The sequence below is a fragment of the Sardina pilchardus genome, chromosome 6, assembly GCF_963854185.1.
Source record: "Sardina pilchardus chromosome 6, fSarPil1.1, whole genome shotgun sequence".
Taxonomy (NCBI): domain Eukaryota; kingdom Metazoa; phylum Chordata; class Actinopteri; order Clupeiformes; family Clupeidae; genus Sardina; species Sardina pilchardus.
Genome location: NC_084999.1, coordinates 28310746 through 28329055, shown reverse-complemented (window position 1 = coordinate 28329055; position 18310 = coordinate 28310746). Strand labels below are relative to the sequence as shown.

Here is an 18310-nt window from a genome sequence, read left to right as displayed (position 1 = left end):
GAGAATTTGGTGCAACACCGGCACGTCTTGTTGCCGTCATGACGTCAGGCGCAAACATTTTTAGGAACCGGACACTTCCAGAGCCTGTCACTTCTGATTGGATAAAGAAGCGGAAATACACTGTGGTGTAAAGAGCGGTAGATTTCGCGGCAAAACGCATGCGCCTGAGTTCTGTAGCGCGCGGAATTATAACAATCACATTGACAACATTGACATAATCTCGCTTGGGGAGAACAGCAGTGCAATCCGTACTGTCCACGGCCGTCAAACCTTAGTGTAATTTATTCCTTTTGCAGTAAAATGTATAACCATGGTGAGTATTCCACGTTCTAATGTTATGGCACTTTCCCAAGTTGCAAAGTGTGGATGCTAGCAAAGTATCTAGCAAGCTAGTAAGGGGACTGAGCTGGCTAACTTGGACTGACAAGACATTTCGTTTTCTTCAATGCTTACCGCGGTTAGCTGAAGTAATTGAGTATTCGCTGTGCTTCTTTTGCCTGAATATGTTGTCTTGAAGGTCTGATATGCACCACTCGTTACACCCCTTTAATCGTGTCGCCATGGCCGACTTTGTGTGTTCAGTTTCTAACAACAAGCTTAGCAAAGTGGTGGGTCAGCTAAAACATGTGACATTGCAGATTTGTTTATTGAGAAATTGTCCTCCAAGGTAGAAAACGTTCTAACCAACTGCAATTGATGCTGAGCACGGACGTGCTGAGGACTCCGACCATACGTAAATGTTTGTTGAATCTGTATAACAACAAACTGCATGTTGACTCACTCCGTATCTTCTATCTTGTTGCTCGATTTAGGTCCTTAGATGTGGGCATTATTAGTGTCGCATAGTATAGAGAGAGTGCATATCGTGTTTGTGTCCTATAACAAACTTGAGTTGTTATTTGGGTTCTTTATTAACTGACATATTTAGGGACTTTATTAAGTGAAATACTCCATATTGTGATCCCTAACCAACTAGATTTACATTTATATATGGTTTATTTAATTGGTTTTATCGTTCCTTTCAGGGAGTTATGGAGACAGCATGGGCGGAGGGGGATACACACAGTCCCCAGGAGGCTTTGGGTCTCCCTCAGCGTCCCAGGGCGGAGAGAAGAAAGGGGTAAGATCAGCCTGCATCTCATTCTGACCTCACACAACCTTTCCACCTTTGACCTCTTGTGTCTTTCACAGTGCACAGATTACACATGCTCTGATTGGTTAATCATTCTATTTCAGCATTAACAACTTGCTCAAGTACTTTTAGGAGGGAAAAATGCATCCTGCTGTACAGAAGTTCATACTACTATGCCACTATTGAAATGACCCTAAGGCCTGTTGTGAAGGGAGGATTAGTAATGTGACAGGTTCTGCTTGGCTTCTGGTTTTCAGAGGACACGGGCCCAACACATCATCCCCTGCACAGTGTCCCAAATCAAGTCTGCTGTCCAGTCAGAGGATGTTTTCAGAGTGGGGGACGTGGAGGTTGCTCAGGTAAGCAAAGCACCTGTTGAGCCCTAAAGCATAGCCCTCTATGTGTACACTAGAGGTGTGTGTGTGTGTGTGTGTGTGTGTGTGTGTGTGTGTGTGTGTGTGTGTGTGTGTGTGTGTGTGTGTGTGTGTGTGTGTGTGTGTGTGTGTGTGTGTGTGTGTGTGTGTGTGTGTGTGTGTGTGTGTGTGTGTGTGTGTGTGTGTGTGTGTGTGTGGCTAATTGCTGTTTTCCAACTCCACACCATTGAATGAGCAGAAAACGTGAACTATACGACCAGCTGACTGTGTTGATTAACTTTTTTTCTTAGCAGTAGAGCAACTGGTTTGAATTAAATCTCTATATTGCATGTTGCTGGGTTATTGCCCTGTACCTGGTTCCTAGTTGCTTCCTCTTAAGTCTCCTGTGATGCAACTCTAGCTGGTAACTTCTCCAATTGACTGTCCAAACTTCCTGACGTTACAGTTTACAAATCAGCTCCAGTTCAACCACTGTCGGTAAAAATATAGCGTACTACCAACAGATGCCAGATCCAGTCACAGAGAAGTACAATCAGAGAGGGTTAAAGCGGAGCGAGAGGCGCAAACGTTAGTCAATTTCCGCGTTCTGTGTTCGCAAAGGGGAGGGGGGGTGGGGGGGGGGGGGCGTTACATTCGAACTGAACTGCTTGCCAATCTGACTGAGATCGATATCCCACTATGATGTCTTTGCGACACGCCTTTTTAAGCAGACAGGAAATATTTGAATTTTGCTTCCATAGAGATGCATTATGTTGCTCTATCTTGTCAGTAATGAAGGATCTGTGGTACAATCTAGAAGAAACAGAGTTTAATTGGGGCCCTGTACAGGAGAGATGCACACATAAAGCACAATGCGCTTCAGAATATATGCGGCTCTGACTCTGAATTATCCAGGGTTTACGTACACAGCAGATCGTGGCAAAGGATAGATAATCATATGGTGACCGTAGCAGAGTCCGGAGACATTCAGGGTACTGTAATCGATGACTCAAATGGCATTCAATGCAAAATAAGCAATCAGAAATAGGGTTGCAAAATTCCGGGAATTTTCAAAGTTGGAAACTTTCCATGGGAATTAACGGGAATATACGGGAATTAACGGGAATATACGGGAATTAACGGGAATAAATGGGAATTAATGGGAATAAACTGGAAATATTGTATCTGGCAAGTTAGTATATAACGGAGACCTTAATATAGTTGGAAAAAAACCCATCTTTCAGCATAATGTTAGTTAAAACAACCTGATTTAATGCAAATTCAGTTGAATTTCTACTCTGCACACAGGTCAATTACATGCACACAACAATCAACATAGGCTACTAGACATATAGGAAACCTAATTTTCCCGGTGAAAACGTCATTGCAAACGTTATCTCATGTGGGAATAACTGGTGCGAAACTAGGGGAAGTTTGCAAACAGAGTCGCCCAGTTCTTGGCGTGTCATCACTGTTGTCCTCATGTAAATGGAAGAACGTAATTTTGCATAAGCTCTAATGGGATGGTTAATAATCATATGGTCATATTACTAGTCTGATTTAGCTTGGCACTTTTAAAATAATCACAATCTGTGAGGTTTGGGGTCATACGTATGTAATATCGGCATTTTTTGGCCAACCGAGGATTAAAATAAATTCATTAAACATTTTTGTAACAAGTCGAGATAAGTCAGTGTTCACGGCAGTCTTGGCTAGCTAATGTAAACTGCTAGTAAAAAACAAAATTCCCGTAAATTCCCATTAATTCCATAATTTCCTGTAATTCCATACAAGTTTCCAATTTTGAATATTTCCAAAATTCCCCAGCTTAACTTCCCATGGGAAATTTCCAGAAAGTTTCCGGAAATTTACCGGAAATTTTCCGCCCCTTTGCAACCCTAATCAGAAATGATATCACCCCAGGCAACTTACATTGTCCTTGTTAGTTGGCTAGCTAGCTAATTAGAAGACTTTATTATTCCCATTACGTGGAGAATTTCTTTGCCAGGCATGATGTTATCTGCCTCTATTTTTGACATAACTGAACAAATGACAAGAAACACTCACAAATGTCATAGGGTGATGAAGTAGGAGCATACTTAAAGGGATAGTTCGGGTTTTAAGACACGAAGTTATATGGGTTCCCTGTCAGCAACGTTGTGCATCAGCACTGACTTACCCCCCGACAGCGTCCTGTGAGCCGAGATCCAGACGGTTTTTGATCGTTTTTGATGCTGAAGAAAGTAGTCCGGCAAGTTGCTGGGGTCACGAAAGTAAAGTGTTTTTCTTCTCAAAACCATATGCGTTCAAAAGAGTGATATATTTGCACCACAAAAACGTTGTCCAGCTGTCAGTAGCGCGCAGTGATAGGAATCAAGAAAAATAGTGCCAAGTGATAACGAGGTTTGAATTTTTCCTGGACAACGTTTTTGTGGTGCAAATATATCACTCTTTTGAACGCATATGGTTTTGAGAAGAAAAACACTTTACTTTCGTGACCCCAGCAAAAAAAAGAGGTTCTTGACCTCATAACGAGTCATTGAAATGCTCTGCGTGCCATTGGGATCGATGTCGTTTTAACGTGACACTTGGTTGTGCGCAGTGACCACTACGTTGAGTATGCTCGTCCTGTACAGCTCAGCCTGTCTGTGTAAACCAGAGCACTCCAGCCTGAAGCGCAACCCTTCCATGAAAACATCTATCTCTCATTCGATCCTTCAGTCAGCCTCTGTCTTTGCCATGTTTTGTACCATAGGTCACAATAGTTGGTGTGATCAGAAGCATGGACAAATCCATGACTAACATCCAGTACATAGTGGACGACATGACCGCTGCTCCCATGGATGTGAAGCAGTGGGTGGACACAGAGGTAAGGACTGATGGACACCACTGTACATTAGACAGATGTCAATTTTACAAAAGTTTTTTTTATTTTTCAGAAATGATATATACGAATATATCAAATAATCAGGAACTGTGAACTGATACCTCTGGATAGGCACTAGACCATTCAACATGATAAGTTGTCCAGCAGATGCAGTAGTTCTGAGCAGGAGATAGTGATGTTTTGCATACAAATCAGAATCAGGAACCATTAAGATAGAGTTGTCTGTAAGTGTCTCATGTATATTCCATCATGTTGCTCATCAGGATCCCAGTGTGGACAGCACGGTCATCCCCCCAGGTACTTATGTCAAGGTCTCTGGTAATCTTCGGTCTTTCCAGGTGAGAACAGGTGCCTGTGTCTGTCGACTACTTTGAGAAATGTTTGATGTTCTGCTAATTTGGGTTGATAAAGTAATTACAATAATTACTGTAATACTGTGTATTAGCTGCATTGTGTTTACGCCGCAGGACCATGTTTTATGCAAGTTAAAAGAGACGAAACCATACTAATACCATATTAACTGACCCTGTGTATTAGCCTCATAGCTGAGGAAATGTAGCAAAATCAATGTATGCGGTAGGAGCTCATTGCCATCTTTTTGTCTGACCCCCCTCTTGCCCTCTCTTTCCTTTAGAACAATCGCTCTCTGGTGGCGTTCCGTGTCAGGCCCCTGGAGGATATGAACGAGATCACCTCGCACATGCTAGAAGTGGTGTATGCTCACATGCAGCTGAGCAAACCACAGGCTACGGTGAGAACCCATTATACACATGCGGGTCCCAGGTCTCATGTTCCCATGTTAACTCGTTAACCAGCATGCAACTCACTGTGGATAGTGATCAGTTGCACCATTTCAAGAGGAAGTCAGAAAATAGGTGTCTGTGTCAAATCACATAAGGCTGTTACCACAATGTAACATACATATGAGTTTACAGGACCCCCCCCATGTCACTAGTTTTGCATTATGTTCCAAATCCTTATATAAACCTAATGGGCTTGCAGTACATAATAGCAATGTAATGTAATGTAGTAATGTTATGTAATAGTCCTGTCATACTGCAAACATGTTTTCTCCTCCATCCTACAAGTTTGGGACGGCTTGGAATATAGGTTTTTACAATATTAATCAAAGATGGCCTCCATGATGAGCCATTTGAGAGTGAGCCATGGGGAAAGTGTAAAATTAATGAAAAATCAAAGGTATAATGAAATATGCAAAACATTCTACAGGTTTAAGTTTTTGGACCTGAACTTTATGTAGACAAACTTTTGAGCAAAATCTAAGATGGTGCAACAGCCAATTTCCTGGATTGAAACCCTTTCATTACTTCTTTCAAGGTGGATATGGTTTAGGTGCAGTTTATCTGTTTAGCATGAATTTTAGTTTAGACCGTTGCGAGATGACTGCATTTGGCCTGGGCAGATATCTGCCCTCTCTTGAGTGCCCCTCTAGTCTTTCCTTTGATCGTTAAACAGATTGAGGTAGATTCTATACAGTATACTGCTTCATTTTGCCTTTACCGTTTGTGGTCAGCTCAGTGTGTACAGATGCCTTAGCATTTGCCTTAAAGAGGAACTATGCAGGATTGGTTATTTCATCTCTGGTTTCGGTTTCGTTTTTAGCGTGTATATTTATACATATATAGGCTACAGTGTTTCCCCTAGGATGTCTTTGGAGGTGCGGGGGCCAGGACCCCAAAAGGAGGGTACAGGGTATTTGAATTGAACATTTACAAAAAACACTCTAAAATGGTGACAGTACGAAATAAATGAATAAACCTAGTCTTACAATACCCGTAACAAGCATAACCTGCAGAGTTAGGCAGTTTACAAGACAGTGAGACTATTTCTTTTAGTTCTGTAAGTAATTCATTTCTCAACCTGCCCTTCATTTTCTTGAGGTGCTTTTAAAGAAGCAGAGTATCGATAGACTGCGCTGAGGGCGGTTTTGGATGTTTGCAGATAGAAAACACTCTCTCCGACTCCATGGAAGTAGCCTGTACCAAGAGCTTCAAACAACTGTTGCATCTGCTCGCTGAGCAGGTATAAGTTAGAAGCGAACTCCTTGCGTTTTTTATTTTATTTCCCGATTTCCGTCATAACCTTTCCCGAGAATCAGGAAATAGTCTTCATCATATTTCCCGGGAATCCCTTCTCCCTGGATTAATCCCTAGTTGAGATGTATGCTCATCAGCTGATGAACAACAACAAAGCAGACGAGGCGGAGCGCCATCCAATCAGAGGCCACAGCCAGACCTGAGGGGGCGGGAGTAGACAGTCAAGTGTGCGAGTGAAACTGCGCTCCGCCCGGACGCAAAGACAGCGGAGAAATGTGTAGACAGAGACGATTGATAAAAAGGCTCAGTATCTTTGGTGTTGATATATTCGATTACATAGGCTATGAAAATTCTGAAGGTGTGGCGGCAGAAATTAAGGTGCGGCGGGCTGCCACGGTAAAATGTTTATAGCGGAAACCCTGGGCTATATATAAATATATAAATGGCAAGCGTGGTTCTTCTTGTTCCTTACGCGTCTCAGACTTCCAGATGTAAACAAGAGCGATCGTCTCCTGCAGAAACTGCAAGGTTGCAATAGCGGATAGGGACATTGGGGGCGGGAGGAAATATTACTGTTTTCGATGAAACTGGTCAGTCAAGCAAAACAACGATTTCTGAGCGATTTTATGACTATGAAAAAGTTGCATAGGGTCTCTAACTAAAGTGTTTTTCCCCCCCTTAACTTTCTCAACTGTCTCTCTCTCACTCACTCTCAGATGGATGGTGGTGGTGGCGGTTCAGTTGGCATGAGCTCTGTGCCCATGTCTAACATGGGCTCAGGCAACATGAGCAGTATGGGAGGAGGAGGAGGAGGGGGGTACCCAGGGGCTATGGCTAACTCTATGGCTTCCAATGGACTGAGTCCCAATCAGAATCAGGTGAGAAACAAAGCTGTTGTGGCATTTCTGTCGTTCTCAGCCCCCTGGTTATTACCTCCGCCAAGGAGGTTATGTTTTCATCGGGGACCGGCATTTGTTTGTCTGTCTGTCTGTTTGTCAGTCTGTTTGTCTCTGTCTGTTTGTTTGTTAGCAAGATAACTCAAAAAGTAATGGATGGATTTCGCTGAAATTTTCAGCGAATGTCAGGCATGAGGAAGGAAGAAACTATTACATTTTGGGAGTGATCCGTAACACGGTCGGGATTCCGGAGCCGTTTATGCGTTTTGCTTAGTGGTGTAATGGCATGGTGTGGCCACGTGGTGGCGATCGGAATAGTTTAGGTTCAAATTTATGACAACCTAGGAAGAACAATGCAGGCGGAGGTAGCTGCGCTCTCTGAGTGCTTTTCTAGTCTAGCCATTGTTTTGGGAGAGCCATTTGGCTTTGTTTTGCAAGTACCATGATGCCAGGGCTCCTTGGTTTGGGGGTTAACCACTTACTCTGAGCAGAGACTTTCTAATGAGGAGACTCGGCAGTCGGCACTCAAAGAATCTCCCATAGAAATAGTATGGGGTTAGTTCATAACGCAAACATGGCAGTCGTCTACAAATATACTGCCCCTCCGCCACCAAAAGTTGACATGTGAATGCATTGTGAGAATCATGTGATACGTTGTGAATACATTGTGCTAATCATGTGTTGTGATCTCACAGCTGGCGCCTTGTTGGTGTTGGTGGTTGGTGAAGCTGAAGCCTTGCGCCCAGACAGCTTTGCCCAGAATAGATGCTCAAAATGCGATAGATAGATAGATGGATGGATGGATGGATGGATACTTTATTGATCCCCAAGGGGAAATTCAATTCAATTGCAGTGCAGTATGGCCCCCATAAGCTCTGAGCCTTGTGTGCTTATAGTAATAAACATATAAACACATAATAAACTCCTAGTTAAGTCACGAGTGCTTATCTAGAGTATCTTGGCTCGGAAACCCCCTACTTGTGCCTGAATTGGCAGTTGTATAAAAGTCAATGTAAACTCCTCGACAAACGCAAACAAAGCTGATGTGGTGTTCTGATGTTCCCTGCTCCCAGCGCTTGTGTTGGTGTGTTATATTCTATGTATCCATGTACATGTACACTTGGAGAACTCCATAGCTTTTGTTGAGTGACACCCACCCACTCTGGCCTGTGGTGACCTCTGGTGTGTCTGTGACCTGTGTCTGCGTCGGCAGGTGTTGTGTCTGATCAAAAGCTGTCCCGAGCCACAGGGCATCAGCATCCAGGAGCTCAAACAACGTCTCAGCGGCATGAGTGTCACCGTCATCAGGTGAGAACCACACCTTATCACCGCACCACACCGAACTCACAACACGGCAATTGAAGACAACACGACCAGTTTCAAGCTGCGAAGTTGCTTGCAGAACAGGACACACATACAGTACTTTTCTATCACGGTGTATGGCCTGGGTGTCCTAAATTGAATTTCTGAATTGCAGTAATGACCCAGGTGTTTAACTTTACTACCAACAAATTAACATTGAGATGAAAGATTGAATTGGCCTCAGTGTATACACAATAACTTACATCCTTTACGGAAATAAAGGTCAAGTTGGCTGACTACTTTAGCCTAATTTCACTACAAATATACTAACTACAAACAATTATTTTAATCATCTTTACTCAACCAACAACTTGTTTTTAACTGGCTGTAGTGGAGGTTAAATGCACCTAAATGTAGTTCACATACCTCCTATACAGTGTGGAGCACATGTATTTGATACCATGCTAAAACATGAATATAAAATCATCATTTGACAATTGATCTTAATGCCTTAATTCAAAAAATGAGTAAAAATCAAACCGCCAAGGACACCAATTTTCTTTGTGATTGAAGAATGTATCGTAAATAAATAAATGTTTTGCTTAAATGCAAAGGGAAGGAAGTATTTGACCCCCTATGTAACCCTATGGGAATTTAACACATAGGGTTAACATGGGGGCAGGCAGATTTTTATTTTTAAAGGCCAGCTATTTCATGGATCACATCACGTACCCTTCACCATAGCTAGAGATTGGCATGGTGCTTTTTCCAGTAGGCCTATTAGCCTGTTTGATTTGCATTGAGCTCAATGAGCATCAAACAGGCTAATTATAGGCCTACTGTAAAAAACACTAACTATGGTGAAGGGTATGTGATGTGGGGCTATTTTAATTAAATAGTTCACACCCCTCCAGCAACTTTAACGCTCGCTGGTCTCAGGCTGTGTCTCAAACGGTACTTCCCTCGGCACACAGTTAGTGTGCAGTGTGCACTAAGCGCCTACTTCTCTAGTCCCACTTTTCGATAGTTAGTATTGTCCCAAAAGGAACACTTGTTAAAACACTCAACGGAAGAGACGCCCTTTGGCTCCCGCTTAGTGCGAGCAGTGTCTATTGTTCCACACTGAATGAACTTTTTGACCATTGTTGTCATCCGGGTCCTTTTGGTGTACTGAGTTTTTGCATTATCTACACTATCTGCGCTAAATACTGTATAAAAGTGTTCAAGTAGGATGGTTTGAGACCCAGACTCGTAACGGTTTCCCCACTCTTGAACTCCTCATCCATTCGGAAAGTACTAAATAGTTTGACTGGACTTCAATGTCGTATGATATTTCATATTTCCATAGCCTACACTCTATGTATGTTTCTTTCATTTGGCCTTTCATACATGGACTTCAGTTACTTCCATTCTCGACATCATGGCCGCTTCTCGGTTAGGGACAACTCTGCGACAACAAACGCATTGGACAACTGAAGTAAATGAAAGAATGACACCAAATATTCAGCCATTCAGTCAGGTCATTTCTGTGAGCAAGCTGGTCATTTGCAAGGGCACTACAATCCACCTGTCGTCAAGACTAACACTTTTCTGTTCTTTCCAGCTCATCAGAGTAGTCCAAAACATTTTAAATTAACCAATGCAACCATGTGTTTTTGTTTTAACCAAGTGCAGCCCATAGACTGCAGGTTATGTCAAGAGGAAATAACGAAACTGTGATCTAGCGCATGGTCTTGTTTAACATTACATTTTTCCTACGCCTTCTAAGTATAGGTGACAACGACAAAGTGATCGCTCAGTGATACCGACATTATAGGACAAAATTAATGCTTCTAGCAACTGGTATTATTTTAAGCATTTGGCAATAATCTCAAATCTTCTGAACATTTTATCTGGAAGCCTATGTTGTGATCCACTTTACAGTGATCTCAAAGTACATAACTTGCCTTACACAATTTGTCCTTTGCGTTGGTTAGTTATAAGACACTGCACACAGACAAACCCTTTCCTTCGATAAGATGTCACATTTTTTCACCATACATTTCCTCTTAGCGTTGACCATGGTTTTGACTTTGCATTCTGATTACTAAGAGACTAAGAAATGCTCACCACGGCACGAAGGAAACCACTTGCGGTCAACACATGGGCTATTCCGCCTGCATCTGAGTACTTTTATTCAACCTCTCAGTAGGCTTATTAGAGACCTATAGTGAAAGTAGCTCAGTGACTGAACAATACTGAAAGTGTACAGTCAGTCATAGACTTGGAGTGTGCATAGATAGATGTATAGTAATTCACCATTTTTTTTTTTTTTGCGGTCATCCAGCATCATTGTGGTCACATTTAACCTAATTAGTGTACTGATCAATTAAGTGTGTCCCCCTACCAGTTACAGAATATACTATAGAATATACTAATACTTCTAACTTTTTGGGTTCACAGGCAAGTGGTGGACTTCCTCAGCAACGAAGGACACATTTTCTCCACCATCGACGAAGATCATTTTAGATCAACCGACAACGAGGGATAAGGCTTCCCCTTTAGTCTGTAGCACTTTGGTCCCAAACCAGACATGATGTCTCCATCTTGCACTAGTGATACTTAGTCACTATGCGCAGTTTGTCACCGAGACCACAAACTAACAAAAGAATCACCCAATTTCCTGCCTTGTCACCCATGTGTTTCCTGTGATGGTTGCTTATGGCACCCATACGTTCCCTGAACTGCTCTTTCAGATTTGGACAGTTCGACAGAACAAGCAGAAGAGCAGTTAGTAAGGTCATTAGTTTTATAATGTAAGCAAAAACATTACTCATAACATTACTTGGTGATATTTGTCTATGAATATTCTTGTTTGTCTGTTAAACAAAACAATTAAAAACATCTTTTCTTAAATATGTATATACAAATTGCAGTTTTGCTCAGTCTTGTTGCACACAGAATATGCTACATAGAATCACACCATACATAAGAAAGTTAAAAAAGCAGGCACATCTAAAGTTGACCTACAGCGCTTAAGTACTTTCTGTCTAGCGGTGTTTGCAGGTTTACAAAAACTCATAACGACTTGACTGAGAATTCAGTGCATATTTCAGTTTGTCTGCACACACACACACACACACACACACACACACACACACGTAGGAACCCTTGAGGTTGTCTTAAGGCCAGTTCAAACACAAGATCCGCGACGAGACGAGCTGCAACATTCTAAAAACCAGCAACGTTCTAAAACTCTGCAACTAAGATTTGACATGTTGAATGTTTAGCGACGGCTTGCAACTGCTTGCAACTGCTTGCAACTTTTGATTCACACCGCCGCAACTGCTCTCCGCAACCGTTTCAGACCGTCGCGAATCTTTGGTTTGAACTGGCCTTTAGCTTGCCGAACTGCTTGGCTGGTAAGTCAGTAGTACATGACGCTCTCCTGAGCATTTCGCACCATCTCCTCCACCGTCTCATAGTCATGGTCGTCGCTGTCTGATGTTTGCCTCTCTGTGATTAGCAGGAACAAGAGGATTAATCTTGTTAAATAGTAAAAAAAGGCTAAATAGTAACTAAATAATAGTAACTTAATAGATCATCTCAAGAATATAAAAGTATAACTTTTGACTCAAGTCATTCTTGATCAAATTAAATCCATCTGTACCTTTGCCCTTTTTTTTCTGTGGCGCCTTTACATAAGTGTTTGGCACTGATGTACTTCCAGTCTTTGCGTCGGGTTTTCTAGGAAGCAGTGGTGGGGGTTCATCTTCAGTGATCTTAAAAAAGAAATCATAAAAATGTTGTTTCTGTTGAATGACCACCATGCTGTTCAATGAACCATACTAGCCACAAAAAGCATGAGAATGAGGAAGTGATGGAGGCCGAGACATACAGGAATTGTGTTTTTCTGGGGCTCCTTCACATTCGTACTTGGCACCGATGTGCTTCCTTTCCTTGTGTCGGGTTTTCTAGGACGCACCGGTGGGGGTTCATCTTCAGTGCTCTTAAAAAAAGAAATCATAAAAAGTATTGTTTCTGTTGAATGACCACCATGCTGTTCAATGAACCATACTAGCCACAAAAAGCATGAGAATGAGGAAGTGATGGACGCCGAGACATACAGTACAGGGATTGGTGCTTCATCTAATGTGTGAAGTGCAAAGCACAGCAATACACAAAGAGAGAAACAAGTCCAATCAAATGAAACTAACAGCAGAACAAAAACATGCCACAAACTAGATGGTCACTAGGGAAGAGCGGAACGGAACCATAGCGAAAGCGAAACTGGGCATGAGTCAGTGTACATGAAAGGGTAATGTGCCCATGTCTCATCAGGTCGTCCTGTCACAAGTTTCATGATGATGGAGCTAGTAGTATTTGCTTACAAAATAAACGGCAATACAGTGCCAACATAACCTCTATAAAGCTTTGTGATATGGTAATGGATCATGTTTCAAAATGTAGAACGTCTTTGTGTTGTGGCATGCCATAGAAAGATGAAATTGGAGTCAAGTGGAATCTGCATCTAGACTAGGAACTGCATGTAACTAGCCTGATTTTCAACTGCCTTTCTGAAAATTGATGGAAGATCAGAACAAGTTATGGATTATTTCAGACATCCTTGATTGAAATGATATTAATCTGAAATGTCTCAATCTGAAACATCTCCAACTAGATACAGCCAAAATAGTTCACATTTGATAGAATGGTAGACAGTTTTTTCCCCCCCTCAAGGACATGCATATAAATGACCGGTATATTGAGGAGAGCGGTGAGACTTACCATTGGTAGCGGTGGGGCAGGACTTCTTTTTGGCTTCTCACTCTCCAATTCTAATTGGGAGAAGCTACTGGACAGACTCCTGCTCTTTGCTGGGATGCCAGACCTGGACACGTCTGATTTGGCCGGCTTCTTTGGCTTCCCCACTGATGTCTTCCTCTTGGGGGGCCGGGGTGGCGGGGCTGACTCTATGTTGGTGAGTTTGCGGAACTCGTAGTAGAAATGCTCCTTGACCTCGGTGACCGTCTCCTGGTAGAGTTTTGGAGGCTGACCCTTGGGCCAGGGCAGGGCGTCGGAAGTGAAGGACACGGACATGTGCAGCCACTGAGTGGGCAGCTGGAAACAGTGCTGCGGTTTGTCCAGCAAGCTGGCCAGGACGGTGGGCTCGGCCGACGCCTCCTCCAGCCTCAGAGCCGGCAGCCCGGTCAGAGGGTCCTTCTCCAGGCCAGGGTCCCGCGTGGCCACCTTGATGTCCAGCGGCAGCCAGGAGTCTTTCCCGAGCTCGGCCAGCGTGTACTTCTTCTTGTCTGTGATGACCTCCACAAACTGGGCGCCCATATAGAGCGGCAAATAGATAGTGTCCTCTCTGCTCCCCTTCCCTTCTCTTTCCTCATCTCCTTCATCATCGTCGTCATCGTCATCATCATCATCGTCTTCCTCTGCTCTTCGCCTACACACGAGCGCCTCCACCTTCTGTTTGTCCCCCGCTACCCCGGCCAGCTCCACCTGCTCGCACCTCAACACGTCCAGCTGGTCTCCAATGTCCAGCTCGGGCAGGCCCTCCTCCTCCACCGCCTCGCAGTTCCGCGTGACGCTCACCCGCAGCCCGTCGGCCGCCCTGGACGAGGCCACGTACAGCTCGTACACCGAGCCGAACTCCCGGGCCTTGCGCCGCAGCCGCCCCCCGTAGCTGTGCCAGATGAGGAAGTACTGCTGCGCCTTGCGCCCCTTGGGCGTGGAGGCCAGGACCATGTTGGTCCGACCACAGCCATGCAGCAGCAGCCTGTGGCCGTTCTGGAGCTGCGTGTGCCAGGCACTGCTGAAGAGGTGCCGCGAGCCCTCTGGAGCCTCCAGGATCTCGGCCACGGTGGGGAAGGCGTCCGGCGGCTGGGCGCTCACCTCCACCAGAGTGAGGGGTTTGACGAACTCCACATTCTTGCACTCGTCGGTCACGTCGACAACGTCTACCTCCAGGCTCGAGGGGAAGTTCACGACGTTTTTCCTCACTGTATATAGAGAGAAAGCAGCAAGATATGTTGTGGGAAGTGAAACTAACAACAACAATTTCAGTTCAGAGTTCTGTGCGCATTGAACAATGTAGCACAAAGGGCGATCTATCTCACCGGACAAGTCAATCAGACAGTTGTTTTTGCACTGTATTTTCATCAGACAGCTTGTTTTGGAGAGCACACAAACACTTATAGGTATCATGTTGCCTCTCAATAGCCCCTCCCCTCCAGACAACTGCACTACTACTAGTGGTCTATTTATATTTATAAATGTGTATACTGTTATTAGACTTATACCGTAATTTCCCGACTATTAGCCGCGGCTTATACGTTGATTTTGCAAAATGTCTTTAGATATGAGGTTAATACACAGGGACAGTTAATATGGTATTAATATGGTTTTGTTTCTTTTAACTTGCATAAAACACTGTCCTGCGGCTTATACACAATACGGCTTATATGCAGGAAATGACTGTACATAGCCATATTCTTCTGCTCTTTGTACTATTCATCCTGCACACGCTTATTTTTACTACTCCTATACTATTACTGCTACTACACTACACGTAACATACTGTATCCGTCTATATGGTTCATCCTGAGTATCCATATGTATTGTTTTTCTTATATTATACCACTGCTTGGTCAAATTTCCTATTGTGATGCGCTATTTAGAACGTGCATTATTTTTCTACACTGCACTATAAACCTATACTGTTTATGCACCTGCCTATACTGTGTAGCCTATACCACATTGCACCTTTCTGCTTTTTTGCACTTCCGGTTAGACTCAAACTGCTTTTGTTTTCTCTGTAGTTGCACGCTGCACAATGACAATAAACTGAATCTACACTAAGCTAAATAATTTCATGCCACTGTCAATGATGAAGTCAGTGACCTGTACAAATGTCTTGACTTACATAATACATAACACACAACACATAATTTCACCTGAATCAAGTAGGAAGGAGACTGGAGCACACTGATCTCACTTGCAGTCTTTTATTGGTGCAAACAAACTGATGTTTCGACACAACTGTGTCTTCTTCACAGTAGTGTTGAAACGTCAGTTGCAAGTGAGATCAGTTTGCTCCAGTCTCCTTCCTACTTGATTCTCCTGAAAGTCCTACTGAGAAGCACCTGAAACAGCAGACGATTTTGGATTGATGCGCAGAGTTCTTCATTTTAACAAGACATAATTTCACCTATTGAAAGATAGTGAAACCAAAACAATCCCATCAAACCAACTTGTGGAATGACACAATTTCTATTTTGAACTTTGAGCTGTGAGCTGCAGTGTGTTTATCACTACCTTGCAAACCACAACATGAACTCCTGAAAGGAGAAGTGGTGGTACCGCTGACTCTGCACGCTACAAGAAAGGCTTCTTTGTGAACTGGGGAAGGGAAGGTTCTACCCCACACTCACTGTGCATGATGGCCTCGATCTGGTAGATGGGTGAGAACACCAGTGGGCCTCCGCAGGCCTTGGCTTTGAGGCTGCGGAAGCGGCGACTCCGGAGTCGCGTGGACGACAGGATCTCCTCCAGGGAGTAGCCGTGCTCGCTCTGGCTCTCGTAAAACGCTCCGCAGTGATTCAGGGGGATGCGCACCTCGGCCGTCGACCCCTCTGGCCCGGTCACCTGGCAGCGGGCGCAGCCCTGCTCGGACGACAGCAAGGTCAGCTCCTGGCCCGCCGGCACAATGAAGTTGTCGATGATCAGCTCAGAGCGGCTGATGAAGGAGAGGGAGCCCACGGTGTCCACCCCTACAGGCAACAGGCTCACCATCTCCTCCAGGGAGTCGTACGGCATATCTTCTGCCACCATCTTAAACAGGCCTGTGAAAACCACCAGTTAATATATGACCCAAGAACATATCAAAATCAATCAAATGTAACAGTGTGTTGATATGGCATAATGTAGAACTCAAAGGGGCTGGGGGGGATTTCTGCATTACGCGATCTGCAATGTATTGCAAACATATATCCAATGCAGATGGACATCTCTTGGGAGTAGCTTTGCCATATGAGTAAAGTTATTCATCTCATTAACAGCGGCATTCCATTACAATTTTTCCATCTCTATGATACAAATGGTCACAATGTTCCATGTGGCATGACGTAATTTAAGCATGAAAGAAGAACAGAACTGCTCAAAAAACTTCTGCATATTATGAATCCATGAAGTCTCCATTGGTGCTTTATGCTAACTAGAATACTTGCAGTTGGTCTACTTTTATGCTTGATGCAAGCACTATGTGGATTTATCTTCTCATAAACAAGTAAAAAGGTTACTTATTCGGGAAAGTACCAGCTATAACAGAAAGTGCAAAGTACCAATCATGCAAATTTGTGTCAGTTAATGTAATCATGATGATCATGGACACAGTTGAGGGTTTGTTTGGGAAAGGTATTAGAATGGTAAAGCCTACTAAAAGAGTTAGTTGCTTTCCCCCAAGTCTAAAAGACAGGCTCACCTTTGTGGTCAACCGGAAGTTCACATGTGCTATCGGTAGCAATGTCCACACAGCTCCCAGACAGAAGTTTCAGGCCAATAACCTTCACAAGGTCCCCAGTGGACAGACATACCTCACTCCCTGACAGTTCATACACTGACCCTGTGGACCGAAACGAGAACCAGTGCCATCATTTTGAAGAGGTGAAAACAGACCAAAAACACAAAGTTAAGAAAGAGGAATTAGTCATGTATGAGTAGTAGAGAAGTATTTTTGTGAACATGGGCTCTTCAATCAAATGGTATTTCTGGTCAAATTGTCTGCAGAAATGCCCCTTTACAGTTTTCAAGCCAAACTGGACACACGTTTTCAGATTTCTGATAGCATCATGGTTCTTTAATTAGGGAATCAAAATGAAAGGGAAAGTGAACCATTCTTGTTAATGCTAAATTGTAGAGGTCTTTAGATTACCCAGTAATTTATAATTCAAAACCTATCAATATACTCTATCTTCTGGGCCCAGTTTTTCAAAAGTAGCCTAATCTAGTGAGATTTCAGAAAACGGATTGGATCAAATGTTGGTAATGTAAGGGGGAGATCAAACCATGTAATCCTATTCTGCATTGGATCTGGATAAACCTCCCCTTTGAATTTGGTTTGGGATCTCTTTATCTATCTATTTCAGGATTTGGTCATCTTCAAATTCGGTATTTGCATCACAGTGATCCAATCCAATGTTCCTTAAAAAAAAGTCTTCATGTGTCTTCATTTTCATTTCACCACATTAGCCAAAATACAACAAATAAGTCCAGTTATTTGAGTGTCACAGGCTACTTTACAGAGATGCAGTAGGCTAGCCTCTCCTGTTGTGGACATGAAAAAAAGCACTGTAGCCTACTCCAGAACATTTGTAGCCTACTACTTTTTTGTCTCCTAACTCGAGTAGTTTTAGCAAGCGTTATGCTGAGCGTGGCCTTTTAAGTAACCTACCTTGAAAGTAAACCCCGGAGCAAACTTGTAAAATGCGAGGCAGTGCATCACAATCCAAGGACGCGATGAATTCTTGCAGGGGCAAAACTGTCCCTGATCCGTCCATCGTTCAGTGAAGCTGCACAAGCACTGCTGGCTGACTTTTCTAATGATGCAAATAGGCGTGAACAGTTGCGTGTGAAAGCGCTCGGTGGTTTACTGTTCTTAGAGCTGAGATGAGGAAGTCCAGCTACAGTCCGGACTG

General features: G+C 43.5%; 2 protein-coding genes across 2 annotated transcripts; one reads left to right on the top strand and one right to left on the bottom strand.

The window, feature by feature from the left end:
* The first annotated feature begins 135 nt into the window (after positions 1-135).
* rpa2 (replication protein A2) lies at positions 136-11522 on the top strand. The gene is made up of 9 exons (XM_062539297.1): positions 136-313; positions 1026-1120; positions 1390-1491; positions 4241-4354; positions 4636-4710; positions 5007-5123; positions 7146-7307; positions 8539-8633; positions 11070-11522. The coding sequence occupies exons 1-9, from the start codon at positions 301-303 to the stop codon at positions 11155-11157; spliced, it is 861 nt and encodes a 286-aa protein (XP_062395281.1). The 5' UTR covers positions 136-300; the 3' UTR covers positions 11158-11522.
* themis2 (thymocyte selection associated family member 2) lies at positions 11402-18229 on the bottom strand. Its single transcript, XM_062539296.1, has 7 exons — positions 18067-18229; positions 17098-17238; positions 16049-16459; positions 13395-14617; positions 12505-12615; positions 12277-12388; positions 11402-12122 (listed from the first exon to the last, which is right to left on the bottom strand). The coding sequence occupies exons 1-7, from the start codon at positions 18170-18172 to the stop codon at positions 12034-12036; spliced, it is 2193 nt and encodes a 730-aa protein (XP_062395280.1). The 5' UTR covers positions 18173-18229; the 3' UTR covers positions 11402-12033.
* Between the last annotated feature and the right edge of the window lie 81 nt (positions 18230-18310).

Bases quoted from the DNA above. Each gene is read 5' to 3' on its own strand.
- themis2 (XM_062539296.1), bottom strand. From the start codon at position 18,172: ATGGACGGATCAGGGACAGTTTTGCCCCTGCAAGAATTCATCGCGTCC. The intron at 17,239-18,066 runs GTAGGTTACTTA...TTCGGTCCACAG, and splicing joins CTCCGGGGTTTACTTTCAAG to GGTCAGTGTATGAACTGTCA. The intron at 12,616-13,394 runs GTAAGTCTCACC...TCTTTTTTTAAG, and splicing joins CTGCCCCACCGCTACCAATG to AGCACTGAAGATGAACCCCC.
- rpa2 (XM_062539297.1), top strand. The intron at 1,492-4,240 runs GTAAGCAAAGCA...TTTGTACCATAG, and splicing joins GGGACGTGGAGGTTGCTCAG to GTCACAATAGTTGGTGTGAT. The intron at 7,308-8,538 runs GTGAGAAACAAA...CTGCGTCGGCAG, and splicing joins TGAGTCCCAATCAGAATCAG to GTGTTGTGTCTGATCAAAAG.